Below are 26,916 nucleotides of genomic sequence, written 5' to 3' on the forward strand. Positions count from 1 at the left end.
CTGGTATTGGAATCTCAGCCAACACCTTTCTCCTCCTCTTCTGCATCTGATCACAGGGTGAAACCCACAGACCTGACCATCTGACACTTGGCCTTCGTTCATGTGTGAAGTTCTTCACCATGCTGTTATTGGGGTCTCCAGAACTTTTTGGGTCATTGAACTTTCAGAATGACCTTAAATGCGAGGCATTTTTCTACTCGAGCAGAGGGATCAAGGATCTCTCCATATGCACCACCAGCCTCCTGAGCATGCTCCAGGCCATCACTGTCAGCCCCAGCACCTCCTGGTTGGCCAGATTTAAACGTAAGTCCACAGATTATGTCATCCATGTTTTATTCTTTTTGTGGTCCTGCACCTTGTCTTTTAATCATAGCATGATCTTCTACACCGTAGCTACTTATAATTTGACCAGACATTTACTGAAGATAAACACTTCTCACTTTCCCCCATGAATCCCATCATCAGGGGACTTCTTTTTGCTCTGTCATTATCCAGGCGTGTCTCCTCTGTAGGAATCATGCTGCTCTCAAGTGCTTACGTGGTGATCCTCCTGCTCAGGGAGCAGAGATGATCCCAGCACCTTCACAGCACCAGACTCTCCTCTAAAGCCTCCCCAGAGAATAGGGCCACCCAGACCATCCTGCTGCTAGTGAGTTGCTTTGTGGTCATGTAGTGGGTGGATTTTATTATTTCATTCTCCTCAACCTTGTTTTGGGCATATGGCTCAGTCATCCAGAATGTCCAGAAGATGCCACATTTGATCCTTTGGTGCTACTCAGTTCAAACAAAAGAATAATGTTCTCCAAAATATACAAAATAAGTGGTATAAAATAAAATTAATTCTCTGAAGAGTAGGTTTTTCTGTCCTCAGTTACCTTTTCAGGTAGAAGATAATTTGTTTGATTTAATTGCCATGTATAAAAATTATACTCTTATTATATATCAGTTACTTAAGAACTGATGCTGCTTAAAAGCTTCATGATTGGACTTCCATCCACTGCCGCCATGGGGAAGGTGAATGTGGCCAAGTTGCGCTACCTGAGCCGGGATGGCTTCAGGGTTTTGACCAGGGTTGAAATGGCCATGAAGAACCTTGAGATAGTTCCCTGCAGTTTGATCACCTCTATAGCTGGCTGTAATAAAGTTTTAAGAGAATTAGTGAAACATAAACTCATAGCTTGGGAGCGTACCAAGACTGTCCGGGGCTATTGATTGACAAATGCAGGCTATGAATATGGCTTTGAAAACACTTTGTTCCAGACAAGTAGTTGAGTCTGTTGGAAACCAGATGGGTGTTGGCAAAGAATCAGATATTTACATTGTTGCAAATGAAGAAGGATGGCAATTTGCATTAAAGGTTCACAGACTAGGAAGAACCTCCTTTTGAAATCTGAAAAACAAGCATGATTACCATAAACACAGGCATGATGTGTCTTAGCTTTATTTATCTCCTCTCTCTGCGGTGAAGGAATTTGCTTATATGAAGGTGTTATATGGGAGGAAATTTCCAGTTCCAAAGCTAGTTGATTATAATCACCATGCAGTGGTCATGGATGGATCGATGGATCGATTTCCCACAATGATCTCAACTTCTCATCCCAGTGCTGAAGGGTATTTCAACAGAGATGTCAAGTGCATCAGAGATTTCTTCATGAAGTTTTTTGGCTATGAAAGTGAGCTTTATCCAACCTTTAGTGATGTCAGAATAGAAGGCTCTCTTGATGTGGAGGTTTCTTCCAGCAGCTACACAAAGGAGCTACAGGCTGGTGACCACCTGCTGCAGCCAGTGGGCCCAGATGAGAGGGCCACTGAGACAGAAGAGGGACCTCAGTTTTCATTTTCTGATGAAGTGTCAGAAAAATCAGAGGTTTGTAGTTCCAAAGATGAAAGAGAACAGAACTGTGTGGACCAGTCGGGTGGCTACAGATCATTCGAAGACCTGGAACAGATCAGGGAGGACAGTTCATCAGAGCAGAGTGCTGGCGCACACCACTTTGAAATGACTGACTTCAGCCAGGTTTAGAAAAAATGAAAGGTCAGGTTGTTGGCAAAAATTCCATAGCTGAATTTTCTGAGGAGAAAAACAGAAATGAAAATTACCTGAGACAAGGTGGTCAGACACATCAAGGAGAAGCCTCTGCTGGCTCTGAGGAGTGTGTGGACGAATGCTCTCATCTAACTGCCTTGTGTCACTGAGTAAAGAATCCAGGCCTCTCAGAGATGAAAAGCATATGGGAGACATTAATTGGTGTAGAACAAGAACTCTGAGTATTACTTCTTCTACGGGCAGTGTTGTGAGCTGTTCAACAATTCGTCCCGAACTCGTGAAACAGAAGGTGAAACGTCAGTTGACAAAACAGCAAAAATCAGCAGTCAGACAGTGATTACAGAAAACAGAAGCAAATGTGTTTACCGAGCAATAAAGGGAAAACATGCGAAGTATTAAATCAAGTTGGAAGCAGCTAGCTTTGGGGGAGAATAATATATATTTTTGATATTTCTTTAAAGTTACTCTACTCCCCTTTTAAGTCACTTTTAGTCTTCTTTTGCATCAAGGCCAATATATAAAAAGATGAATAAATCCGATTTCATTTATAAAAAAATGAAATGATGGTGAGTAGAAAGCATATGTTCACTGGCTTCTGATTATGATGCTCTGTATGTTGCCAACAAAATTGGGATCATTTAAACCAAGTCGAGGTGGCTCATTCTAAATATATAACGTTTCATCATAAAAAAAAAACCCAAGAAATTTGTTATCTTTTAATTTGCTTTCCTGAACTTCATATCAGAAAACTTCTCTATCTAAAGAAGCTCCTATTGGTAATAAAATTTATCAATGTTTTACATTATTCATTTATTTTTTATTTCCAAAAAAAATAACATGTTACCCTTATTTTGTAAAGACATTTTAGTTAGGTATCCAATTATAGCATGGACACTATTTCTCTCAGCACTCTTTATTTCCCTGTTTTCTGTACTATGCAGGCTCTAGAGATGACCTTCTCACCTTGCTTCATACTCCATAAGAAATTACAATTTGAAAATAATTTGATTTGCACATTTGAAAAAATTTACATTTGGCATAAGTTCATCTAGCAATTTTCCTGGTTCAGTCAAAAAGGATAAGTTGAGCAGTCCCCAAAGCCTTGAGGTCCACATGGTTATAAAGTTTCTGAAGGAAAACTGACTTGTTGGTTTGATTACTCCTATGAATTCTTCTTTTAATTTACTTGTGCTCTTCGAAAGTGCCCATATTTTTCGATTCAATTTGTTAAGTAATTTATGAATAATGATAACATTTGAGTATTTTTAGATGTCTTCACCAAATAGTATTTATGAATATCCTTTTGCCCAAAACATGAACTATAAAGTGGCAATCTTCCACTTTAATGTATGAGACCTGATTACAGCCAGACTTACTGTTTTTCAGTCCCATAAATTCAGTATTGATAGAATTAATTATGTAAATGTAGGTCCTTTGGCTCCAGTGAAAATGCTTTCTTCTTATCAATACTTGAACTCTGGGGGTGCCTGTAGCTCAGTGGTTAGGGCACCAGCCACATGCTCCCGGGCGGGTGGTTTGGAAGCCACCCAGGCCTGCTAAACCAAAATAATATAGCCGAGCACTGTGGTGGGCACCTATCGTCCCAGCTACTAGGGCAGCTGAGGCAACAGAATCGTTTGAGCCCAAGAGTTTGAGGTTGCTGTCATGCCACGGCACTCTACCAAGAGTGACAAAGTGAGGCTATCTCAAAATAAGAAAAAATAATACTTGAAGTCTCCTAAAGTAATGTTGGTTTAAATTTTCTCCAGTAGTTATTTAAAATTATCTTAGAGGAAATGTGCATGTGGTTATTTACATATTACTTATGGGTTATGCTGTAATTGATGGTTTCTACTGTCATTTCACAGTACTTATAAAAATCTTTCCCATAGGGTTTAAAAATTATTTTATCTTCTGTTTAGTATCAAAAATGATATTTATGTGTGTACCTAATTACCAAATCAAACTTTTTAACAAAATTACTTAACACTTTTTGTGTTCATTAATTTGTTTTGTACCAGAACAGTTGATTTCTATGATGCTTTTAAATCACCCAAATGATTATAAATATGTCCTCACTCTGAGCTATATTCCAAACTTATTATCATTAAATATATATACATAAACACATAGGAGTTGTGTCAAAAAACAGGTATAATCTAGGTTTTAACAAATCTGCTTTGTCATTATCTCTTTGTACCGTTCTTTATTTACTGTGTCATTTTCTATTTTTATTCAAATTTATATTTGTCCACCTAAATATTGATGAGGAGAGATAGGCTCGGATATATATATATATATATATATATTTTTTTTTTTTTTTTTTTTTTTTTTTGGCCACAGTCGGGTTTAAACCCACCACCTTCGCTATATGGGGCTGGTGCCACACTCCCTTGAGACACAGGCACTGCCCATGGCTCGGATTTTTATTTTGAGTACAATTAGAACATTCTTCAAATTTCTATAGATTATATGCCGCCATTTATCCCATGTAGTAAATATAGGAATTAAATACAAGAAGTACAATAATGGCCTCCTTCTGCCCACAGGAGACCCTGAGACATTGAGGAAACTTTGCTAAAAACCTTTATTTTTGCATATTAGTTTTTAAAATTTTGATCTCAACTGCCTTAAAATCTAGAAATGTGCAATATGATAAATTAGAAATAAATCCCTATACAATCTCTACAAATTAATATAATAAACTCAGGCAAAAATTAAAATATTAAATTCATTTGAAACTTTTCCATATACAAGCTAATTCACTGAGAAACACTATCAAATACTTAATGCAACAAAAAAATAGCCAGGCGTTGTTGCGGGCACCTATAGTCCCAGCTACTTGGGAGGCTGAGGCAAGAGAATCGCCTAAGCCCAGGAGTTGGAGGTTGCTGTGAGCTGTGACACCACAGCACTCTACCGAGGGCAATAAAGTAAGATTCTGTCTCTAAAAAAAAGAAAGAAAGAAAGAAAGCAGCAGTATTGGAGGTAAAATGACACTTCATGAATTATGATCATTGGGTAAATGTAAAATCATGTACTGTAAAATCATCAACTACTGCAAAATATATATATATATATGTACCATGGGAACTTAAATCTAGATGCTGATCTGTCTTTTTATATTCCGCTGTGGTTGATGTGAAGACTGCCCCTTTGTGATAATAACATATATGTTAAAAAAAACCCAACAACACAGAGAATGTAAATCATAGGAAACTTTAATGAACTGTATTGACTGAACTATGCCATGTATCATCTTTTATATTATTAAAGCTATTGTCATATATTACTTTCATTAGCAAACCATCCCATGACAATGGATTGTGTAGAGAAGAACATTAAGAGAAGAAATATAGTGAGGATTTTTTACAATATGGTTTTACCTCAATAATTATAGCAGGAATTGAGAAACCACAATGTGTTATTTGTTGTGAAGTTGTATCAGCCGAATCTATGAAACCGAACAAACTAAAATGCCATTTTGATAGCAAGCATCCTAGCTTTGCCAGCAAGGATACCAAGTATTTTAGAAGCAAACCTGATGGATTCAAGCCAGGCTTGACACTGGTGGCAAGTACCACAAACAAAACATAGCAGCCATTGAAGCTTCACATTGGGTGGCACTCAGAATCACCAGAGCTATGAAACCTCACACCACTGCTGAGGATTTATTGTCGCCAGTGGCCAAAGACATTGTTCAAGTTATGATCAGAGGAGAATTTGTTATGAAATCAAGTGCAACTTCCTTGTCTAACGACACTGTCGGCAGAAGAATAGATGACAGGTCTGCTGATGTTCTTGATCAGGTAATCCAGGAAATTAAATCTGCTCCACTTCCAATATTTAGTATCCAGCTTGATGAATCTACGGATGTTGCAAACTGTTCACAGTTACTGGTTTACGTGATGATGGCAACTTTCAAAGAAATTCATTGTTTGTCAGCATCATAACTCTCATAAGGACCACAAGTATCTTAAATTAGAGGGAGAGACATGAAAAGTTGTATTGCAGAAATCAAACCTATAAGGCAAAAGCAAATATATATGTTAATCAACTATTTGGATGAATTAACTGATACTGCCAACTCAGCATAGGCTTACCCTTCATTGTGATCAAAAGGGAAGATTTTCTTTGCTACCAAGAGTTACTTACTTTGAGCACTCTTGCGAACATAATGCAGGAACAGATATCTTCAACAATTTTCAAGACACAAATGTACTTGAGTAGAATCTGGTTTAAAAATAACAGTTCAGAGGGTGGTGCCTGGGTCTCGAAGGGGTAGGCACCAGCCCCATAGCCAGAGGTGGAGGGTTCAAACCCAGCCCCAGCCCAAAACTGCAAAAAACAAACAAACAACAACAAAAAAAACCCCAAAAAACAGTTCAGAGGTTTATTATGAATGATGCAGAGATGAGGGGCAGGCCACGTTGTGGTCTGCCAAATAGTACTATTGATATTTGGAAAAACATGTCAAAAGAAAGCAAAATACAAGAGAAAATGACTTTCATTACATTGATATTTTCCTTCCAGAGACACCTGGGAAATTATATGGTTTAAATTTTTCAGGAAAGGTAGCACTCTATGTCTCAGGAACTGTTTTGTGCATTAGTGAATCAAAGGAAATCAATAATGAACAAATGAACAGGAAAAACTGGCCAACTTTTCCTGAATACTCTGACTGTGAAATGGGTGTACTAGTCAGGTTCTCTAGAGGTGAGAAAAACAGTGTGTCTATATATATAGTTCCACTGTAATCTTTGGGGCTGTCTATGTGCTGAATAATGGTGTTTCAGTTAACAACAGACCAAATATACAAGGATGGTCTCAAAAGACTGTACTGGAGCTGCCCAATATAGCGATGCAATTTTTTTATTCTTTTTTTTTTTTTTTTTAAGGCAAGTTCTCATTATGTTGTACAGGCAGGAGTTCGGTGGCATGATCACAGATCATTGTAACCTTGAACTCCTGAGTTCAAGTGATCATCCTGGTTAGCTTCCCAAGAAACTGGGACTACAGATACCCACCACCATGTGTAGATAATTTTTTGTTTGTTTTTGTTTTTGTAGAGACAGGTCCTCCCTATGTTTCCCAGGCTGTTCTCAAACTCTTGGCCTCAAAGCAATTCTCCTGTCTTGGACTCCCAAAATGCTGGGATTATAGGTATGTCCAGCCAATTTTTAAAATCTTGTCTACTGTAATTTCATGGCACTTTTTCTATATCTAGATATACAAATACTTACCTCTGTGCTATGATTTCCTAGAGTGTTCAGTACAGTAAATACTGTACAAATTTGTAGCCTAGAAGCAGTAGACTATACCACATAGCCTAGGTATATAATCCATCTAGCGTTGTATCCGTCACAGCCTGTAAAGATAGACTCGGACCCCACTTTGGTAAAATCAGATGGTGATTTTATTACACCTGTGCAGGGGACCGCTGCTCTCAAAGGCAGGCGGCCCTGAAGTGGAAGGCAGGTTGACTTTTATACCTTTTTTGTGCCACGTGGCAAGCAAGTTAGTACAGAAGCAGAATATTGCAGCTAGCTCAGGGTGGGGTTACAGCTTGAGAAACACAGCTTGAGTAAGTTTCTACTATTGTTTGTTTACGGGAACCTATAGCTTGAGAAACACAGCTTGAGTAAGTTTTCGCTATTGTTTGTTCACAGGAACCTATAGCTTGAGAAACACAGCTTGAGTAAGTTTTCACTATTGTTTGTTCAGTGGGAACTAGGGAAGGTTTCGGGAACTTGGGGACTTTGTGTTTTCTTGTTCTGAAGCCCTTTCTCGAACTCTACGGGGGTTGGGGGAATGCACTGAGGTTTTGGGAGCTAACAGGCTTTTATACTAGGTATGTGTAAGCATACTCAGTAACAGTCTCACAATGATACAATTACTTAGGAATGCTTTTCTCAGAATGTAGTTTCATCATTGAGCAAGGCATGACCCTATAGGCATAAATCTACATCCAAACACATATATATCTTGATCTATCTAACTGGAGTATTAAGAATTGACTTACATGATTTTAGAGACTGACAATTCTAAAATCTGAAAGGTAGACTAGTAGGCTGTTGACTCAGGGAAGAGCTGATGTTGCAGTCTCCTGTGTGAAGGCTGACTGGAGGCAGAAATAATTCCTCCTCAAGGTAGGGTAGTCTTCACTGTAAAACATTTAGTTGATTGGACAAAGCCCAACCACCTCATGGAAAAGAATCTGATTAACTCAAGTCTATTGAAATGTTAATCACATCTTAAAAACTGTCTGCACAGGGACATTTAGACTGGCTTTCGATGAAAACCTGGGTGCCGTGGAGCTCTGGTGTGGCACATCCCTGGCAACACTATGTCAAAATAGGAGGCAAAGTTGGAAGGCGAAGCTAGTGCTGGGTCCTCTGATCCTCGAGTGAAACCCACATCAATAGATTAGTACCTCCATCAGGGGTGAGTGAGGTGTAGCTCTTTTGAGAATGGACTCCCTCCAGAGAAAGTGGGTTGTTAAGAAGAGGCTAGTTCCCTAGGTTTCCTTCTCTTGCTTCCTCTGTGGCCACGTGATCTCTTAGGACATGCTCACTGCCTGTGTGAGTAGAAGCAGCCTGGTGGCCTCACTAGATGCCGCTGCCCAATCCTGGACTTTCCAGCCATTAGAGTTGGGAACAAATTAATTTCCTTATAAATTGTTAAGACTCTAGTGTTCTGTTATGGCATCATTAAAACAGACTAAAACATGTGATCTAGCCAAATTAATACATAAAATTTAACATCACAGCAGAGCAGACAGACAATAAGAGTATAAGAATAGGATTATTATTAACAAAATTCTTCGTTCTGTTTCATTTTGTAGTGTTAACATTTACTGATCTAATCTTCTGGAGTGTCTAATCTCTCATTAATCCCAGTCAATGCATTTTTCCTTTCAGAAGTTGTAGATTTTATCTCTGTAATTTAAATTTGTTTTTTATGCTTTCCATATCCCTACTTACTTTATCTGAACAGATGAAGTATGGTTATTTTAAATGCTCTAATGTCCTTATCTGTTGGCTCTAATATCTGTGTCAGTTCTGGTTTTGAATGACTACTTTTCCTCCTTTTGACTGGCCTTCTTTTTCTGCCCCCTTGCATTATTGATACTTTTTATTGTATTCCAGATATTGTGAACCTTGTGGGGGGTGTTGCATAGTTTTATATTCTTAGTCATATTTTTCTTTCTTTTTTTTTTTTTTTGTGTGTGTGGTTTTTGGCCGGGGCTGGGTTTGAACCTGCCACCTCCGGCATATGGGACCGGCGCCCTACTCCTTGAGCCACAGGCGCCACCCCTTAGTAATATTTTTCAGTGTTATTTGGAATCACTGTTAAATAGTTTGGAAATAGTTGAATGTTTTAAGATCTTCCTTTTAAGATAGAATAGCCTGAACTGGAGAAAGATTCGATCTGAAGATAATTATTCCCCACTGCTGATGCAAATCTTTTCTGTGTATTCTACCCATCCTCCTGGAGGATACTTCTGATTAGTTCTAAATCATACATATTGTTTTATTAACAAGTATATATTTCTGTACCTCATTTAGGAAGAGATCCTCCTAAAATTATTGTAAACCAAGGAATGAACAAAAGGCTTTGGGAGTCTTTGTAAAATCATGGATCTCAGGAGAGAATAGTCATGCTTTTGAAATTCAAGATCATTTTTCAGAACATGATGGCTGAAGCTTAATCACCTTCTGAACATAAACTATACATGGATCACTATAGAGGTTTTGAGACAGACCGTGTTATGGTCCATTATTTCATGTCTACGTAACACGATCAACAGTGTCTTTTCACATTCACCCCTCCAGTTTCAACTTGCTAGGTTCATTGGTGTTGCGGGGAGGGCTTCATCTGTTTTTGTCTGCATGGATTGTATGTGTTGTGATTTTTGTGTCTCTCAAAAGTTTCAGCCTACCTGTATGAGTGTGCTATGGGAGGTCTAAGACCAGGTAATAATTCTTGTTTCTTTAAAGACAATTTTTTTCTATAATCAAAACATCCCAAACCTATCATCAACTGTTTATGGTCACCTGAATCCTTAGGTGGGGAATGCTTCAGGAAAGGGAGACATCCAGATTTAATTATTAACTTTTACTGGAGTTTCGATAGAAATAATTCATTAAAAATAAGGTCTATCAGGCTGGTGCCTGTGGCTCAGAGAGTAGGGTGCCGGCCCCATATACTGAGGGTGGTGAGTTCAGACCCAGCCCTGGCCAAACTGCAACAACAACAACAAAAAAAATACAAAAATAAATAAACTTAATTAAAAAAAAAACAAAAATAAGGTCTATCATTGTTCTTAGTAAAGTATCTCAAGAATGGAAGAAAAGGTATCCAATGTACTCAGCCCTACTATGAAACTAATTTATGGCTTTCATATGAATGCTATAACCCAGTTATAACCTAAGAATATGGGAAAGAGGGAGAGGGAGGGGAGGAAGGAGGGAGGATGGGCAGAGGGAGGGTGATTGGTGGGATTACACCTGTGGTGCATCTTACAAGGGTACATGTGAAACTTAGTAAATGTAGAATATAATTGTCTTAACACAATAACTAAGAAAATGCCAGGAAGGCTATGTTAACCAGTGTGATGAAAATGTGTCAAATGGTCTAAAAAAATAGTGTATGGTGCCCCATGATCGCATTGATGTACACAGCTATGATTTAATATTAATAAAAAAAGAGCTCTATGACTTTTCCACTATAGTAGACTTTCTGTTACAATGATTTATGAACTAAGTAGTAAAAGAAGACATAGAAAGCAATTTTCAAGGAAACTGGCTTAGGAACAAGCCCCAGGCTGGGAAGAGGTGGTGATAAAAGAACCTCTCAGTGAGACTTTTTCACAGATATCTTCTCAAATTTGTGAAACCGGAGCAGGAAAACAAATTGAGGCACACATACCAAATGCCCAAATGTTCAAAATGTGTAACTATAGCTATCTGTCAATACACATCTTTTATCCTTCTGATCTGAGAAATAGTTTATACCTTCGTAACATAGAAGGCTGGATTGGAATTTAGAATGGTCAGACCTATGTATGGAGCCAATGTTGTGCTGTCCGCTCTGGAAAAACAAACCAGGAGAACAATCAGAGCAGCTCCTGGTTCACACAGTCAGTTTTGGATTTAGAAATCCTAGAAAAACTCTAGGAGCCAGAAGTCCTCACAGACGTCTCTGTCAGTTGGGCGACGCTGGGTACTTTTGGAGGAACCCGAGAAAAGTGCTCTGCTCTGTAGGCCCCAGAGCACCTGCAGTCCCTGTTTCTGAAACTAAGAGGATGCTCAGTCCAGTGAACAGTAAAAGCTACAATAGTATTTCACTTCTTTTTGTTGTAAGCAATGTAGGACCCACAGCCACCTGTAAGAAAGACTTGGACCCCACTTCAGGTATAAATCAGATGGTGATTTATTACACCTGTGCAGGGGGCTGTTGCTGGGATAGCAAACAGCCGAAGTGAGGGGCAGGTGGACTTTTATACCATTTGCGCCATAGAAGCAAGCAGAAACAAAAGCAGAACGTGGCAGTTAGCTAGAGGCAGAGTTACAGTCAGGGGGCTATAGCCTGGTGATGCATGGCCTACATCGTGATGGTTGGCACGGAGACGGCGTGGGAGATACAGTAGCTTGGGAACTTCGTGTAGGTAATTTTTCCACCATTGTTTAGCCATTGCTAGGGGGTTGGGGGAACTGGGAGAAATTCCCTGTTTTATTCTGAAATCTGCCTTTGAGATTAAACAGGGGAACATGTGTGGGACTAAGGCTGAAACAGGCTGAGACAAACCTGGGTCTTTTAGGGAGCTGCTCTTTATCACACCTTCTCCCATGTTTCCCTAGGCTTCCACTATCACAAGATCCATCCACTGGTGATGGGGACAGGGGAGTTCTGGAACTTTCAGATTCTGCAAAGTTATCCCTACTCTACCTCCACTGTGCCCCAAGCATCCAGGAATCTGCTCAGCAGGGTCCCCTTCCCTTAGGGATTCTCCATCCTAAGTCCCTGCTTTAGGCCCCCAGAATCAAACCTCTTGTCACATCCCTGGATGGCCTCATCCAGAAGAAAACCCAGATCTCAGAGGAGACCAAGAAATCATCCATCGTTGCCCATGCTCAAAATGAGGCATGCTAGAAGACAGGGGCTTCCTCAACTTCATTTTCCTTTCTTGCTATCATTATTATTTTCTTTTTTTAGGAGACTGGTTTTGCTTAGAGTGAAAATATTTTGCCAGGGACAAAGTTAACACAAAGAAACAAACAATAAAAAAATACCAAAAAAGAGAACAGTTAAGTGCAGCTCGACAAGTCCCGGCAGCTCTTTTGCACGACAGGCTCATCCCTGGGCCCTCACATGTGCCTCACACACCTGGGCCTGCACATGTGGCTGCAGCACCACTTGTCTGTCGCACCCACTGAGACAGAGGTGCTGAAATCCTTCAGGCAACTGCTCCACCAGGGGACATCTGCAGCTGTCACAGAGTAGCTCCCTCTGAACTTTAACAAGACAGACAAAAGTAAATCGTTCCATGGGCTGGGCTAGGCTAGGGGATGCACTCCGAGCATAGGTGAGAGGCAATGTCTCCTTTTGGCACCACAAAGTTGGTATCTTTGAAGTCAGAAAACTCTCCCAGATGCCCTTCTCCCTCGCAGCTGCCGGTGGCATGGCCATGCTCAGGGCCATGACCATACTCTCGCTGTCCTCCATTTTCAGCTGCTGCTGCTCTGGCTGCTCTGGCTGGTGGCCATTCTGGCGCTGGGCGGGGAGGCTGATGCTGACACGTGGGCTGCCAGCATGCGGAGGGCTCGCTGCTGCGGGGTCCACCTGGCCATGGACTGCGCTGGGGATTGGTACCACGTGAGTACCATTTTGTGTTACAGATTTTATTGGTTGCTGGTGTTGACCTAGAGGTGCCTGTTGTACTATGGTGACCACATGGACACGGGTGGTCTGTGACGGCTGAATGATCTGGCTGGACACGGGTGGTCTGTGAGGGCTGAATGATCTGGCTGGCAGCGCCTAGTGTGGCATGGCTAGTTGCGGGAATAGTTTCTACTTTCACGTCCCTGTCATGACCGTTCTCCCCTGGCTCGGACTTCGTGCGGGGCAGCACAGCCACCTGAGTGACCACAGCTTGTCCCGCAACAGTGTAAGTGTTTGCTGGGGCTAGTCCAGCCACACTGGTGACCAACACTGCTGGTAACTGGTGGATGACGTGAACTGTCCGCACAACGGGCGGCTGGGAGGTCGGAGTGGTCACTGGGGCTGCAACCATGTAAGGGATGGCCTTAAATGGTCTGTGGCAGCTGTCGCTGAACAGCAATGAGGACTGGCTGGCTGGGCAGAGGTGACCCTGGTGGCTCTGGGCACACCGAGCTTCCTGAATGACAGCTAGTTTGAGCTGTGAGGCGCCAGGCTCAGGTTCCAGGGGTGTGGGCGACCCTTCCCTGGACAGGCTCTGGAGGTCTGGGTGCCGCTGGAGTGAGCAGACAGCGCCCAGTGTAACTGGGAGAGGCCAGGCGCTCCTAGAAGAGAGCTGTGCCAGGGGGGTTCTAAAGCAAGGCACGGCCCCTAGGCCGTCTTTTCCTAAAAGTCTGCTCTATTGATTTGCTTTCAGAGGCAGGATCTATCCCCCAGAATGAGCTTTTGCCTGGTTCTTCCTGGGAACGTGCTACTTTGATGAAGTAACGATTCAGAGAGAGATTGTGGTGAATTGAATTCTGGCAGCCCTTGTCCGCAGTCCTGTACTGGGGGTAATTTTTTTTGTGATGTGTGTGTAAATTCCATTTAGGGTAAGTTGTTTATCAGGAGCCATCCTAATTGCTTGTACTATTAACTGTGCACAGGAATAAGGTGGCTTTGAGCCATCCTTTGGGCTGTCTCCTCCGGAAGCTTCCTTCTCATGTTCTGGCTGAGAGTTTTCGCCATTAAATTGAGGTCAGGTGGCATCACTAGGCCCACTTTGTACCCTGAACACCCTGCTCCGGGTGGGGGGTGGGGGGGGTGGCTGGATGGGCAGGAGTTGGCAGCAATGATGGCCCTGTGGGGGAGGGGACGGGCCACGGTGTCTGGAATGTTGATGGTCAGGGGCAAGATGGGCGGCCGTACAGCCTTCACTGGGGACTTGGACCTTCCTGCTTCTCCCTCTTGTCGCTGCACAGGGCGGTGAATGTGATCTTGACCTTTGTGCTCGGAAACCTGAACCTGCACACGCGAGGCAGCTGCCCCCCGGCACCCTGTGCCTCTGGAACAGCAGTCCACGCACACGTAGTTCTTGCAGAGGCAGCGTAGCCACCAGTGTCGGCCTGGGCTGCGCGGCCAGCAACTCAGGCGTGAAGATCTCAAGGTGGCACTGGGAGATGAAGCTGGAGCGCCCCATACTCTTGTCCACCAAGCCTTGCCACGAGTTGCACCAGAGGGTTAGGGAGCGCTCCTTCATCAGATACTCGAACTCGTGGCCAAGCCGCCGGTGGGGACCCGCCACCCAGGCGCGCCGCCCGCCAGTGGGGGACCCACACCCAGAGCGCCACCGCAGCCGCAGCCATCAATCAGCCTTAATGAGGGCCCGCCGGCGCGGGTGCGGGTGGGGGGTGGAGGCCCAGGCTGGAGGTCAGGCGCCTAGCTCCACAGCGAGGCCTCCTCAGCGAGGCGGAGCCAGGTCTGCCTTCCTCTAGGTCCTCAGAGCCTTGGTGTCCCAGTTTTCTCTGTGAAGCCAAGGCAGTTGCCTAAAAACTCTTGTGCACAGATCTGAGATGCTGCTTCAGAATCCAGTTTGGCTATCTCAGATAACATGGAAGATGTTTGGAAGGAATTGTCAGGAGAAAGGTTTTCCTTAAGGCTCCAATGTGTCATCTCTTCCCACCCCATAAGCAGTGAACTAAATGAGTTGGGGAAAAGGCTCCCATCATATTATATTCTGGGGTAGAAATAAATTCTGATTAACCTCCACATAACTTCTCTCCCCTGCTTAGACCCAGGGGCACCCTGCTTCTGGCTTCCCAGCAATTTCCTGGCATTCCCTCTGACATGGGGTTGGGGGGGCGCCTGGCAAAGAATTCTGTATTATGCTCTGGGGAGAAACCCTTAGGCAACATTATCTGGAGTTTCAGGAGCAGGAGAAATCTGTGTTCTGAAGTAAGGACAAAATTGTTCTCACATTACATTTTTACATTACAATACAAAAATAAATAAATATAAAAAATAAAACACTTCCTACAGTAACAAATACATGTGAAGTCACCCTCAGGCACATCATCACCAATGTTTCTTAGACATTTGTCAAAATTATTCACTGTTGAAATTTTTTTTTTTACAGTTTTTTGTTATAAGTTAATAATTAAAGCTACCAATCGAGAAATAGTTTTTTAGATACTAAATCACCAGTAGGGAGTTTATTTGTTGCAAAAATATGTGATTCTTGATGAGATGATGTTGGTAGAAATTTGTTTCCGGAGATATCCAAGGTGATAAATCAATCTTTCCTTTTCTCTCCGGGAAACCTAATCGCCCATACTAACACCCACCCATCTGATGAGTAGTAATCACTTTGATAATCACTTTGACATTATGGGTGTGGTTCTCAGAGGTCCTATAAATTAGAGACTGTCAAGGAGTCAAGCTCATTCTTCTCTGTAACAGGCAGAGTTGAGTTGGGAGCTCACTTGGCCTCGCACACTTCTGAAAGCTACTACCCCTACCCTGTGAGGTCCTGATCCTAACCTGACTTCATACTGCTCCAGCAAGCACTGGTGACGTCACAGATGTAGTCATTAGGTGAGTACCCAATCTGCACGAATCCCTACCACTTTCTATCACTGAAATAGTGTAATTTTAATTTGCAGATCAGTCAATTGAAATTGTTTTTATGGAGTGATTTTGCTCAGTTAGTGAAAATGACTCCTATACTCTAGTTGAAAGATAAACTATTTTATAAAGTCATCTTAACTAATTTTTAATTCATTTAATTTTTAATTCAGATGATTTTTCTGTATTATTTTATGTATGTCTTCATTGTTTACCTGGTAATATTCAAAGATAGGTTGCCAGATGACTTATAATTTTGTACTTTTTGTAGATTCTACAAATTGGCTAGGAATATTTTGTCCTTTTTTCTTTTCTTTCTTTTTTTTTTTTTGAGATAGACCCTCACTATGTCGCCCTTGGTAGAGTCCTGTGGTGTTGCAGCTCACAGTAACCTCAAACTCTTGGGCTTAAGCGATTCTCTTGCTTCAGCCTCCCAAATAGCTGGGACTACAGGCACCTTCCTTTTTTTTTTTTTTTCTGCTGTTGTCATTTTTGTTTTAGTAGGCTCGGGCCATGTTTAAACCCACTTGCCCAGGTGCATGTGGCCAGTACCCTAAACTCTGAGCTATGTTTGCAGAGACTGGCCAGGAACATTTTATTCTATAAATATGTTATACATGCATACATACATTACATACTACTTTATAAGTGGTGCTTCATGTACACATAGAAGAGATATGCAAATAACTGATAACTTTATTAGGAAGATATTGCTCTTGACAGTGGCAATATTGTCACTTTAGAAGCTTCCATTTATAAACTTAAATACTAAACAATGAGTAAATGTTTAGGCATTGAAAAAGATGATATTAGTGATCATGAAGGAACCTCAGTAATGAGAATGCTATCTGTCTTTATCTACTATAGAAATGAGAACCCCAGTTTTATTGTACAATGAATTTTATTACATGATATTTATTATTTCTTCTCAATGTGAAAGTATGCCTGGTGTTTTTCAAAGACCTGGAAGATCCAATTTCAATTGTGTATTTACTGGTCTGTGGTGGAGAACAGTCATGAGGTGGTGAGGGGAGCCATGACTTGGAAACGTTCTAAGAATGACCCCCAACTGCCCTCTTCCTTCAAGAACAACACGTTTTTCTTCAACTTGTTTTTCATCCTCTCCCAGGAAGCTTTTACCTTTTACTTCACTCTACGGAAGTCTTGTGATAAAACAATTGTAATGGACTAGATTGTTTTTCATTACCTTGTTTATAACCTTTTCCCTAGCACATACACAGCCCATGAAGTTGAAGATATTTTTCCTTGGTTACGCTGTCTCTGCACAAACAACTTTAACTTTCCCTATATACTAAAGCTGATTTCTTTGCTTGAGGCTGGTGATGAGCATGGCTGCACCACTCCTCCCAATCCTATATTTATGTTTCTCTTGTTATTCTTAGTTGCCCACCATTATCACTTTGGTTTTTCTCCATCAAGCAGGCTCTAGATATTCGATTTGTATGCAAGATATAGATAATAAAGATAGAACAGATTCAACAACTTAGGGTATTTATATAAAAAGAGACTGGTCGAAATATGATCCAATTTTACAAAGTTAAGTTTGTCTCCTGTATTCAAAAGTTGATTTTGGGAGGGAATCTGTCAGAGACAACAAAAGACATCAATGGAGAAAATTTGTTTTATAAACATGTTGTATATACATTTTTCTTATTCATTTTTATCAATTGGTTAGCTGGAAGGTATTTTCTACCTCATGAGTGAGACACACAAGACACAGTGGCATTTTCTACATTACTGCATTTTATTAATTTTTTTCTTTTTGTGAAACATTTCTTATCTATTGATAAGGACCTTGTAGTCAGCAGTGTATCTTTGAGTTGATTGAGACATAGGGCTTGGAAGAGGAAATGTACCAGAAAATAATTGCTGATTGAATTAAATTGTTGTTTAGAGAATAACAGGTGCTTGGTTAGCTGATTTTAATTTAGATCTGAAACATTAACACTTACTTTAGAGTGATGTTGGAGACGTGTCATGGTAGGGGGATTCTAACAATTAATTGAGATCAAATTTCAGCCCCTACTTCCATTGTCAAGTCAATGACTGGCAGTGAGAATTGACTGATTTTCAGATCCCTCCAGACCAAACTCCTGGAGGTACAGATTGGGTTAAGCTCCTGTAGTTTGAGCAACTTGAAGGAAAGTAATACAGCACAAAACATGCACATTTCTTTTCTTTCTTTCTTTCTTTTTTTTTTTTAATTGAGACAGAGTCTCACTTTGGAAATTCAGTAACCACTGGGCTTAGCCAAATTTCTCAATATTGATTCAAAATCAATCTGATGTCAGAGAGGAAAATAGGTGATAAAACTATGGGCATCATAGCTTACAGCAACCTCCAACTCTTGGGCTGAAGTGATTCTCTTGCCTCACCCTCCTGAGTTTCTGGGGCTACACGTGCCTGCTACAAAACCCAGCTATTTTTTTTTTCTTTTACCAGGCATGGGCCAGATTCAATTTTAACAGACCCAGGCTGGATTCTATTCACCAGCCCTGGTGCATGTGACTGAGTTATCGGCGCCCAGCTGAAAACTGGTACATTTCTAGAGGAGAAACAGTTTGGTAAGGTAGATACATGTTAGATAAGTACCCAACCAGTTATCTACAAAGCTTGAGAAATCTGTTTGTGCCTCAGTTTCCCATTTGTGTCATGCAAAGGAAAGCCTATTCTGCTCTACATAGGAGTTCATTATTCAGTCAACATATGAGTGTATTTTTGGTTAGACTTTTGCTTCATTAGGGCAGAAGAATAAATTCTAATTTTCTTTCTTTAGTAACATGGACCTAGATATACTGCAAGCCTTCCAGAGGGAAATCACCTGTGCCATCTGCCTGAACTACCTTATAGACCCAGTCACCATAGGCTGTGGACACAGCTTTTGCAGGCCCTGCCTCTCTCTCTCCTGGGAAGGAGCCCCAAATCCTGCCCACTGCCCAGAGTGCAGAGAACCATCACAGCAGAGAAAGTTCAAAACCAATATTGTTCTGAAGAATCTGGTGTCCGTTGCCAGAAAAGCCAGTCTCTGGCAATTCCTGAGCTCTGAGGAACAAATGTGTGGAACCCACAAGGAGAAGAAGATGTTCTGTGAAGTGGACAGGAGCCTGCTGTGTTTGCTCTGCTCTAACTCCCAGAAGCACGGTGCTCACAGACACTGTCCCATTGCAGGGGCAGCTGCGGACCAGCGGGTAAGGGATGCTTCTAAGATCACATTGAGAGCTGGAGGGTGGTAGTATTAAAGAGGGTAGAAGGAAGATGAAGATCATGAGGAAGAGTTTTCCATTCTTTACCATGCCTAACATGTACTGGTATATGCCTAATAGCTATATATATAGCTGCCTCCATGAGGTTAGCATTCCAATAAAAGGATGGTAATGTGAATTGATTATTGTTTTCATTAAGAGGATTATGCAAACATCAACCGAAAGCTCTCATGTTCAGAGATCATTGACTATGAAAACTACGTAAAGAAAATTTTGTATTGGAAACACATTTACCAAAACTTGACAGATATGTTAGCTTTAAGTACATTGAAATGGGCATTAGAGAAGCAGTTGTAGATGGACATCATGAGGCAGGATGCTTACCTGAAACCTCCCCAAATATATCAAATATTTATTTGTTTTACCTTGACAGTGATTACATCACATGTGGGCTACAGTCTGAAATCTTCTAATATAGAAAGTTATACAGAGTAAAAGTACAAGATAATCCTGCCACTCTTCCCAACATACTTTTATTGAACATCCCTTGACTCTCTGCATCAGTCGGGGTCAGAATTCTATACTGTTTGTTTTTCTACTGCTCACATTTGTATCTTTCTTGCAGGCTAAACTCGAAAAGCAAATGAGATCTTTATGGGACAAGATCCAGGAAAATCAGAGAAACCTCAGAGAGGAACAAATAATGATTAACCATTGGATGCTAAGTACAGGAAATGTTTCCATCAGATTCAGCTTGGGACAGACATGCTACAACATTAGCCATTAAACGCCTGACCTGAAATCATGAGTTCTTACATTCAATGAATTGATAGGTTTATGGGAAAAATGCAGGTTGTCTTAAAGATACATACATAGGGAAGATGAGAAATTTTAGCCAAATGTAGCTTCACATGCAAAAAATTTGTTACAAAATTTTATAATACATTTCTCTATGTGTAGATACATATATGTATAAATATAAGTCATATAAAATGTAAAAATATAAAATATAATATGAATATATGAATTTTGCTTATATTGTGACCTTTGGGACACCCTGCTGTTGGGCTTTTCAATGGAGGGTCACATTTTTCTGAGGATTTCTAGACCCTAAGGTAAGAACAACCACAAAAATTACCCAAAGTAAGGTGGATAAGGCACACACACAGGGTTTGAGGAAATTCAGTAACCACCGGGCTTTGCCAAATTCCTCAATATGGATTTAAAATCAATCTGATTTCAGAGAGGAAAATAGGTGATAAAAATTCCATGGGTGCCTCAGGCAAAGATTTATGTGGGAGATGAATTCTAGAAAATACAGAGTATGTAATTGCATATTGTAAGCCTTTCATTGGGGATGGAAAAGCATGAACAGCAATTTTAGAAGTGTGCCTGCCATGGTTAAAACGGTTTGCACAGAAGCTAGACAGTGATACTGGTAGGAGAACATAGAACATGTGAAGAGATTGACAAAGATGGACAGAACAAAAGCAAAAATACTCAGCAGACTTAGAAAACAAATACGTGATTATTGGGAGGAGACGCAATGAAATTAGAATTCCTGTTTTTAAAATGTCTGGCCCATATGAGGCCCAAGGTCATATTTAGGAGCACCATGGAAATTAGGAGAATAGAAATCTTTTTAAGGGGTTAGGTTCAGAAATTTTAGATATGTTGTTCTTGTCTGATGGCTTCTAATCCTATATGTAATATACAATATTTCTTCTAATTTAAACAATCAGGTTGCAGAGTGGGGAGACTAATGAGTTAAACAGATCACAATAGCTCATACAAAGTTTTAATAAGACACCTTAAATTTCAACTGTTTGAATGTCGGATTTCAGATTTGAGAGGATATGTAGTAAAGAAAGTAACTGGGGAAGGTGACTCTCCACTGCCTGCCTATTTTTAGAGATGAGGTCTTACTCTGCCTCCGGCAGGTCTTGAACTGGAGACCTCCAGAAATCCACCCACTCAGAGTGCTGGCATTACAGGTGTGAGCCACCACACCCAGCCTCAGTGTTTCTGACGACCAGAGATATAAAATCAAAGAGCATATCTATGAATGCCATCAATTTTATGAATCTTTCATTAAAACTTTGTTATTCTTCCTCCAACCAATATTACTTTTACATGCCAAAATCTACAACCGATATAAGTATGGTAAAATGTTTATCTAATTATCATTGCTTAATCAAATACCAAGGAATAAATAATTGGAAAAAGATTGCGTATCCAATAAAATTTTTGTATCTTTTTCCCAGAATTTTATGCTAAATAATTAACTAGACATTTATGTTAAAAGGTATAATTGTTAATATATTCATGGATGCTTTCTATTGAAAGTATTTTAATTTATTCAAAAGTGAATATTGATGTAATTCAATTCTCAAATTACTGGATGCTATACTTTTATTCGTAATGTTTACTTGAAAAATATGTGATCTGCCTCAAGCCTATGAGAGGCTATTTAGTATGATTGTAAATATGATTAGTATCAATTTTTTCCAAGAATTTTTAGTACTAAATGTAAACTCCTCTAAGAAAATCTAAAGAAATACTTTGTCGAGGGTAGTGGTTTGAATCATAAGACAATGCTACATCTAGGCACACGTTGTGTAATCAGGGCACTTATCTTGTGTATTGAAGAGAAAAACATTCTAAATTTTTAAAATATATTACTTCACCAATTGTTTCTTAGATAGCAAAAAACAGGACAGTGTAAATAATACTGACATATCTTATAGTAAAATGAAATAAAAGCCTTGAATAATATTTGATATGATAGAGGACATATAAATCTTGAACGGTAATTGATGTAATGGGAGCAGAAATAAAAACACCTTTATAGATAGGAGAGAAAAATAAAAATAATGCCCATATCTTTACCAATATCAGAGGTCAGCAAAGATGACTCCTGTCAAAAAGGTCACAGAGCAATGAAAATCAATGTGCTCCAAATAGCCTCCATCTTTAAAGAAAGCATAACTAAGATTACTGTATGAGAAATAATGCTTCTTGAGTGCTTGTGACCAAGGAGCACATAGTGGATTTAAAAATGATTTATTTATTTAGGCTGTGGGCTAATAAACTGGTCATGATTAACAAATTTAAAAAAAGGAAGGAAGGAAGGAAAAAATAAGAGATGAATTGTGGATTGTGACAACTGGACAATATGAATTTAAGCTGTGCACTGCTCATGGGTGGAGGGCAAGAGCCAAAGAGAAACAGGCGAGGTGTGCGTGCAAGTTAAGGTGGCCTGGAATGTGACATGGGTAACCCATTTCCATCTCCTTACAGGAATATGTGCTTCTAGTGAGAAAAATGACCAGGACCGAATATGCAGAGCTTCACCAGTTCTCTATAAGGAAGAAGAACAACATTTGGAGGAACTGGAAAGGGAGGGCTGGAATATCCTTCAGCAACTCAAGAGAAGTGTGGCCCAAATAAATCAAAAGTGGAAACAATGAAAGGAAATGTATGAGGAACTGATGGGCATGTGCTATAAACCAGATGAGGAGCTACTTCAGGTCAGGACTTGCCCTCAGCTCATTGGCTACATGTTTTTTTCGTTATTGTTGCAGTTTTTGGCCTGGGACAGGTTTGAACTCACCACCTCTGGTATCCGGGGCCAGCGCCCTACTTCTTGAGCCACAGGCGCCACCTTGCTACAATGTTAATCTCCATTATTACTTTGGTCCCCAAAATATTTCTCCTTATTTCCACATCTTTGCGGGGAGTCATTTTCTTTGTTTATTTTTTTTAGACAAAGTTTCACTATGTCGCCTTTGGTAGAGGGCCGTGGCGTCACACCTCACAGCAACCTCAAGTTCCTGGGCTTAAGTGATTCTCTTGCCTCAGCCTCCCAAGTAGCTGGAACTACAGGTTCCCGCCACAATCCCCGGCTCTATTTTTTTTTTTTTCCTGTTGTTGCAGTTGTCATTGTTCAGCTGGACCAGACCGGGTTCGAAATTCTCACCCTCGGTGCATGTGGCTGGTGCCTTAACCACGGTGCAATAGGGCAGGAGCCTGGGGGTCATTTTTCTATCTGGATATGATATACTACACTACTCCGAGCCATGCACAACAAACCTCTGTGAAATTGTGAGTAGTTTCTCCTCAGAAATTTTCCTTCAAAACTTATTTACCTTGATTCTAGTAAGCAGAAAGAGACCATTCGGTCGTTTCTTTTTTTTTTTTTTGTAGAGACAGTCTCACTCTGTCACCCTCGGAAGAGTGTTGTGGCATCCCAGCACATAGCAACCTCCAGTTGCTGGGCTTAGGTGATTCTCTTGCCTCAGCCTCCTGAGTAGCTGGGACCACAGGCACCCACCATAACACCTGGCTATTTTTGTTGTTGTTGTTGCAGTTTGGCCAGGTTTGGGTTTGAACCCACCACCCTTGGTATATGGGGCCAGCGCCCTACTCACTCAGCCACAGGCGCCACCTTCCATTTTTGTCTGTAAGGGAAAATACAGAAATATCTGGCACAAGCTCACACTGATTTCCTCATTCTCTGTGGATGTCCTAGATTTGAATTGTCCTAATTCATTGGCCTTGGGGGATAACCCCTACCGAGAACACTTGGCAGACATTGGATGGTGGCAGGAGGTTGCTGACTGTGGTTCCTATCCATGCACTTCTCTCTCTTCATGTCACCCTCAGGGTTATGAACCATCAAGAGTTCAGTCTGTTACTGGGTTGTACTTGGCTTATCCTTTCAGAGGAAAAAGGGACGTGGTTGATAAGAAGACTTAGGGAATGTTTGTGATGAGTAATTTTCTTTACTTTCCCAAACCCTAAGCCTGGATAGGCACAACATCCAATATCTGAGACCTACTGATGAGGTAAGTTGGACCTTCAATGTGAACTGGGGTACCTGGTTAGGACAGAGATCAAGCTGTTTCTAGCGATTGAAGCCATTACATATTAGATTATAGCTATTACGTTGTTTATGTGACCAAGCATTCGTGTGCTGTTCTGAATACCATGTCCGGTACTCCCTTTACCACAAGTTAGTCTTGATCTCTGCCTGGTGGCTCAGAGGGGTATGTTGAAGGGCTGAATTCACAAGTGGCCAGAAGGCATCAAACTCAGAGAAATCTTCAGGTGTGTGGCCTAGATTTCCCCAGGATTGTAGTTAAAAGCAAGTGTCTCTGAGACTCATGAGATAAAAGTATTTACGCAAAGAGAAAAGTGAGAAAGGTACCCCATGAATGGTAGAATCCTGTAAGGAGTTTGTGGAGGTAAGCATGATTCGGAAGCAGTCTTTGAGAAAGTCTTTTCTGTCGTATACTTATGTCTCTCTTAAGCATCATGATGAAGTGTTTGGCAGCCAAATTATCATCTGAATCCTTCTTCTTCCAGGAGTGAGTCTGTGCAGCTGCACATGCCCCAGCCTGTGTGTCCAGAGCTCAGCGTTAGAGACATCACTGGACTGATGGACAGATACAGCTGCTACCAGGGTGAGTGTCAGCCTGCGGTGTGACTGGGAATGCCCAAGTCCACTCTGATCATGTTTCCTATAGCCAGTGTTTCCTTCTTCATTGGTCTTTCCTTTAGGAGAGAAAGAAATGCCGTGAACAGGATAGACATGTGTTTATTGCACTACAGTAAAAGGAAGCTGGTGCAAAACTAGAATGAGAAAAAAAATCAAGCAAAAGGTCTGCGTTAGAATTGGAATCATTCTTAGGGAGCTTGTCAATGCATGGAGTCATGCAGAACTGTGAATGTGTTCAGTACCTCTGAGTTCTTATTAAATGCAATTAGTGATGCTGATGTTTCATTTTAAAATATATTTCCTGTAAAATTTTGAAACATTGGACTTCATACAATGGGAATTTCAATTGAAATTATCATAAATAAATGAATAAATTAAGTAAATGCAGGCCATATTTTATAAACAGAAAGAAAGCCAGTGGTTAAGGAGGCAGGACCTAGAGCCCAGCGGCACATCTAAGGCTAAGGCAGGCGTGCTACACCTAAGGCAGAGTGGCAGATTAGTCGTAACATGAAACTAGGAGTGAAAGACACAAAATTCCTAGTAGGAAGTCACGTTCTCACAAGCATGTTTAGCTTAAGTGCTCAGGAGCTAGCCTACAGTAACATGGGACCCATTTCTCTAGGTCTCAGATTCTTCTTTCCCCTCTCCAGAAAACAGGAAGGGAAATGTAGGGAAGTTTATTGCTGTGGAATTATAGCTCCAGAATTTCCATGTGCCATGAAATGTAACCAGGGAGCGGTAGGCCTGGCCTCCTCTACAGTCTCTGAAGTTGGAGAAATCTCCCCACTATGATTAGGTCCTTTCTGCTTTATTATTATGGGCAGCTTGTGAATTGATACAGTTCTGCCAGAACTGCCTTCTTGGTTGTCTTGACCTATTTATTCCTCTGACCATCCAGGTAGACATTCATACCTCAGAGATAATTTATTTGTAAAATAGATGTTGACTGAACTATTGTCTTCTTTCCACAGTGGAGATTTCTTTCCACAATGAAGGCTGTTTGACGATTTGAGAGACTTCACATTTAGATCTCACAGTCAAGATCAGTCTTTGAATCCTGAGAAATCTAACTATTTTGCCGCATGGGGAGACCAGGCCTTCACCTCTGGGAAGTATTACTGGGAGCTGGATATGGACGACTCTCGGGACTGGGCTCTAGGGGTCTCTAGAGATTACCCGATACGCAGACTTGGCACAATGCTTGTATCTGGGGACATGTTTCTTCTTGCATGTGTGAGGCAGGATAATCAGTACACTCTCTGGACAACCTCCCCAGCGATTCCGCAGTTTGTAGAGAAACCTGTGGGCCGGGTTGATGTGTACCTTGATTTGCAGGGTGGAAGTGTGAGTTTTCTGAACGTTGCCAAGAGTTCCCTCATATGGAAGTGTCGCGCTGGCTCCTTGGGTTTCCCTGTCAGGCCTTTCATTATCACTGGACACAAATGAGCAGGGATGAGGCAGGAACCTGACTGCAGGTCTGGGACCTCCATGTGCTGGGGAGCCCTTCTCAGCTGAAGAAAATCAACCCACTTTATTGTCTTGAAGGTTTTGTATTGTCATGGAATCTCATTTTATTGTTATTCAATAAAATAGTATAAAATGCAAAATTCTGTTGTCCCACTTTCTTTACATTGAAATTATCTCTTGTGGTCTGGTACCTAAACGTGCACTGCACTCAGCTTGCTCACATGCTTTGTGAGCTCCCTGCGGTTCTGAAAATCTTTGGGTGTGTGATTCCACCTTAATGAGCGCAGTTAGTACATTCTGGACAGACCTGGTTGGCCACGCTGCTCCTATCAGCATGTTATTAACTCCTTCTTATGAAGCTAATAAATTCTATAGATCAGTTCACCTTAAGAGAAAATATTTCACAGTGAAACTTCAACTGACTGTCAGAGGGAGGACAGTCTTTCTGTATATAAACACAGAAGAGCTGGTTCTTTTACAAAAGTGTAAATTAGAAGACTTACAGAATGTGTCTCGTATTCAGACCCCATTCTCAGCAGGTAACATACTGTGCAGGACATAGTGAGTACTTACAAATATTTGATGAGTGAATAGGTGTAGGTGAATAAAGGTGTAAGCAAGCTGCCTCCAACAGTGTGAGTTCACAGTGTGCTGCTCCATCATCTCTGCTAGTGGTCACATAGAATACAATTCCTCAGGGAATTACATCATTACAAGAAAAAGGTTATTTTGAACAAAACGTGGTTCCCAAAGTTTGTAGATACTGATCAAGAATATTAATCAAAACCAAAAGTAAATTAAAAATTTCTATAAAGCACATGCAGTGCTAAAACACAGTGTAACTGGTTGGT

At 40.9% G+C, this 26,916-nt stretch overlaps 1 protein-coding gene and 2 pseudogenes across 1 annotated transcript; 2 read left to right on the forward strand and 1 right to left on the reverse strand.

Moving 5' to 3' along the window:
- Positions 1-63: 63 nt before the first annotated feature.
- LOC128588821 (tripartite motif-containing protein 43-like) lies at positions 64-26,190 on the forward strand. Its single transcript, XM_053595605.1, has 8 exons — positions 64-303; positions 496-649; positions 15,707-15,841; positions 18,669-19,080; positions 19,721-19,820; positions 22,396-22,552; positions 24,463-24,579; positions 25,594-26,190. Exons 4-8 carry the CDS (start codon positions 18,673-18,675, stop codon positions 26,042-26,044), a joined length of 1,233 nt encoding a protein of 410 aa, XP_053451580.1. The 5' UTR covers positions 64-303; positions 496-649; positions 15,707-15,841; positions 18,669-18,672; the 3' UTR covers positions 26,045-26,190.
- LOC128588819 (serine/threonine-protein kinase RIO2-like) lies at positions 1,006-2,023 on the forward strand (annotated as a pseudogene).
- On the reverse strand, positions 11,654-14,555 carry LOC128588820 (forkhead box protein K2-like; annotated as a pseudogene).
- Positions 26,191-26,916: the final 726 nt, after the last annotated feature.

This window comes from Nycticebus coucang, chromosome 6, assembly GCF_027406575.1.
Source record: "Nycticebus coucang isolate mNycCou1 chromosome 6, mNycCou1.pri, whole genome shotgun sequence".
In the NCBI taxonomy this organism is placed as follows: Eukaryota; Metazoa; Chordata; class Mammalia; order Primates; family Lorisidae; genus Nycticebus; species Nycticebus coucang.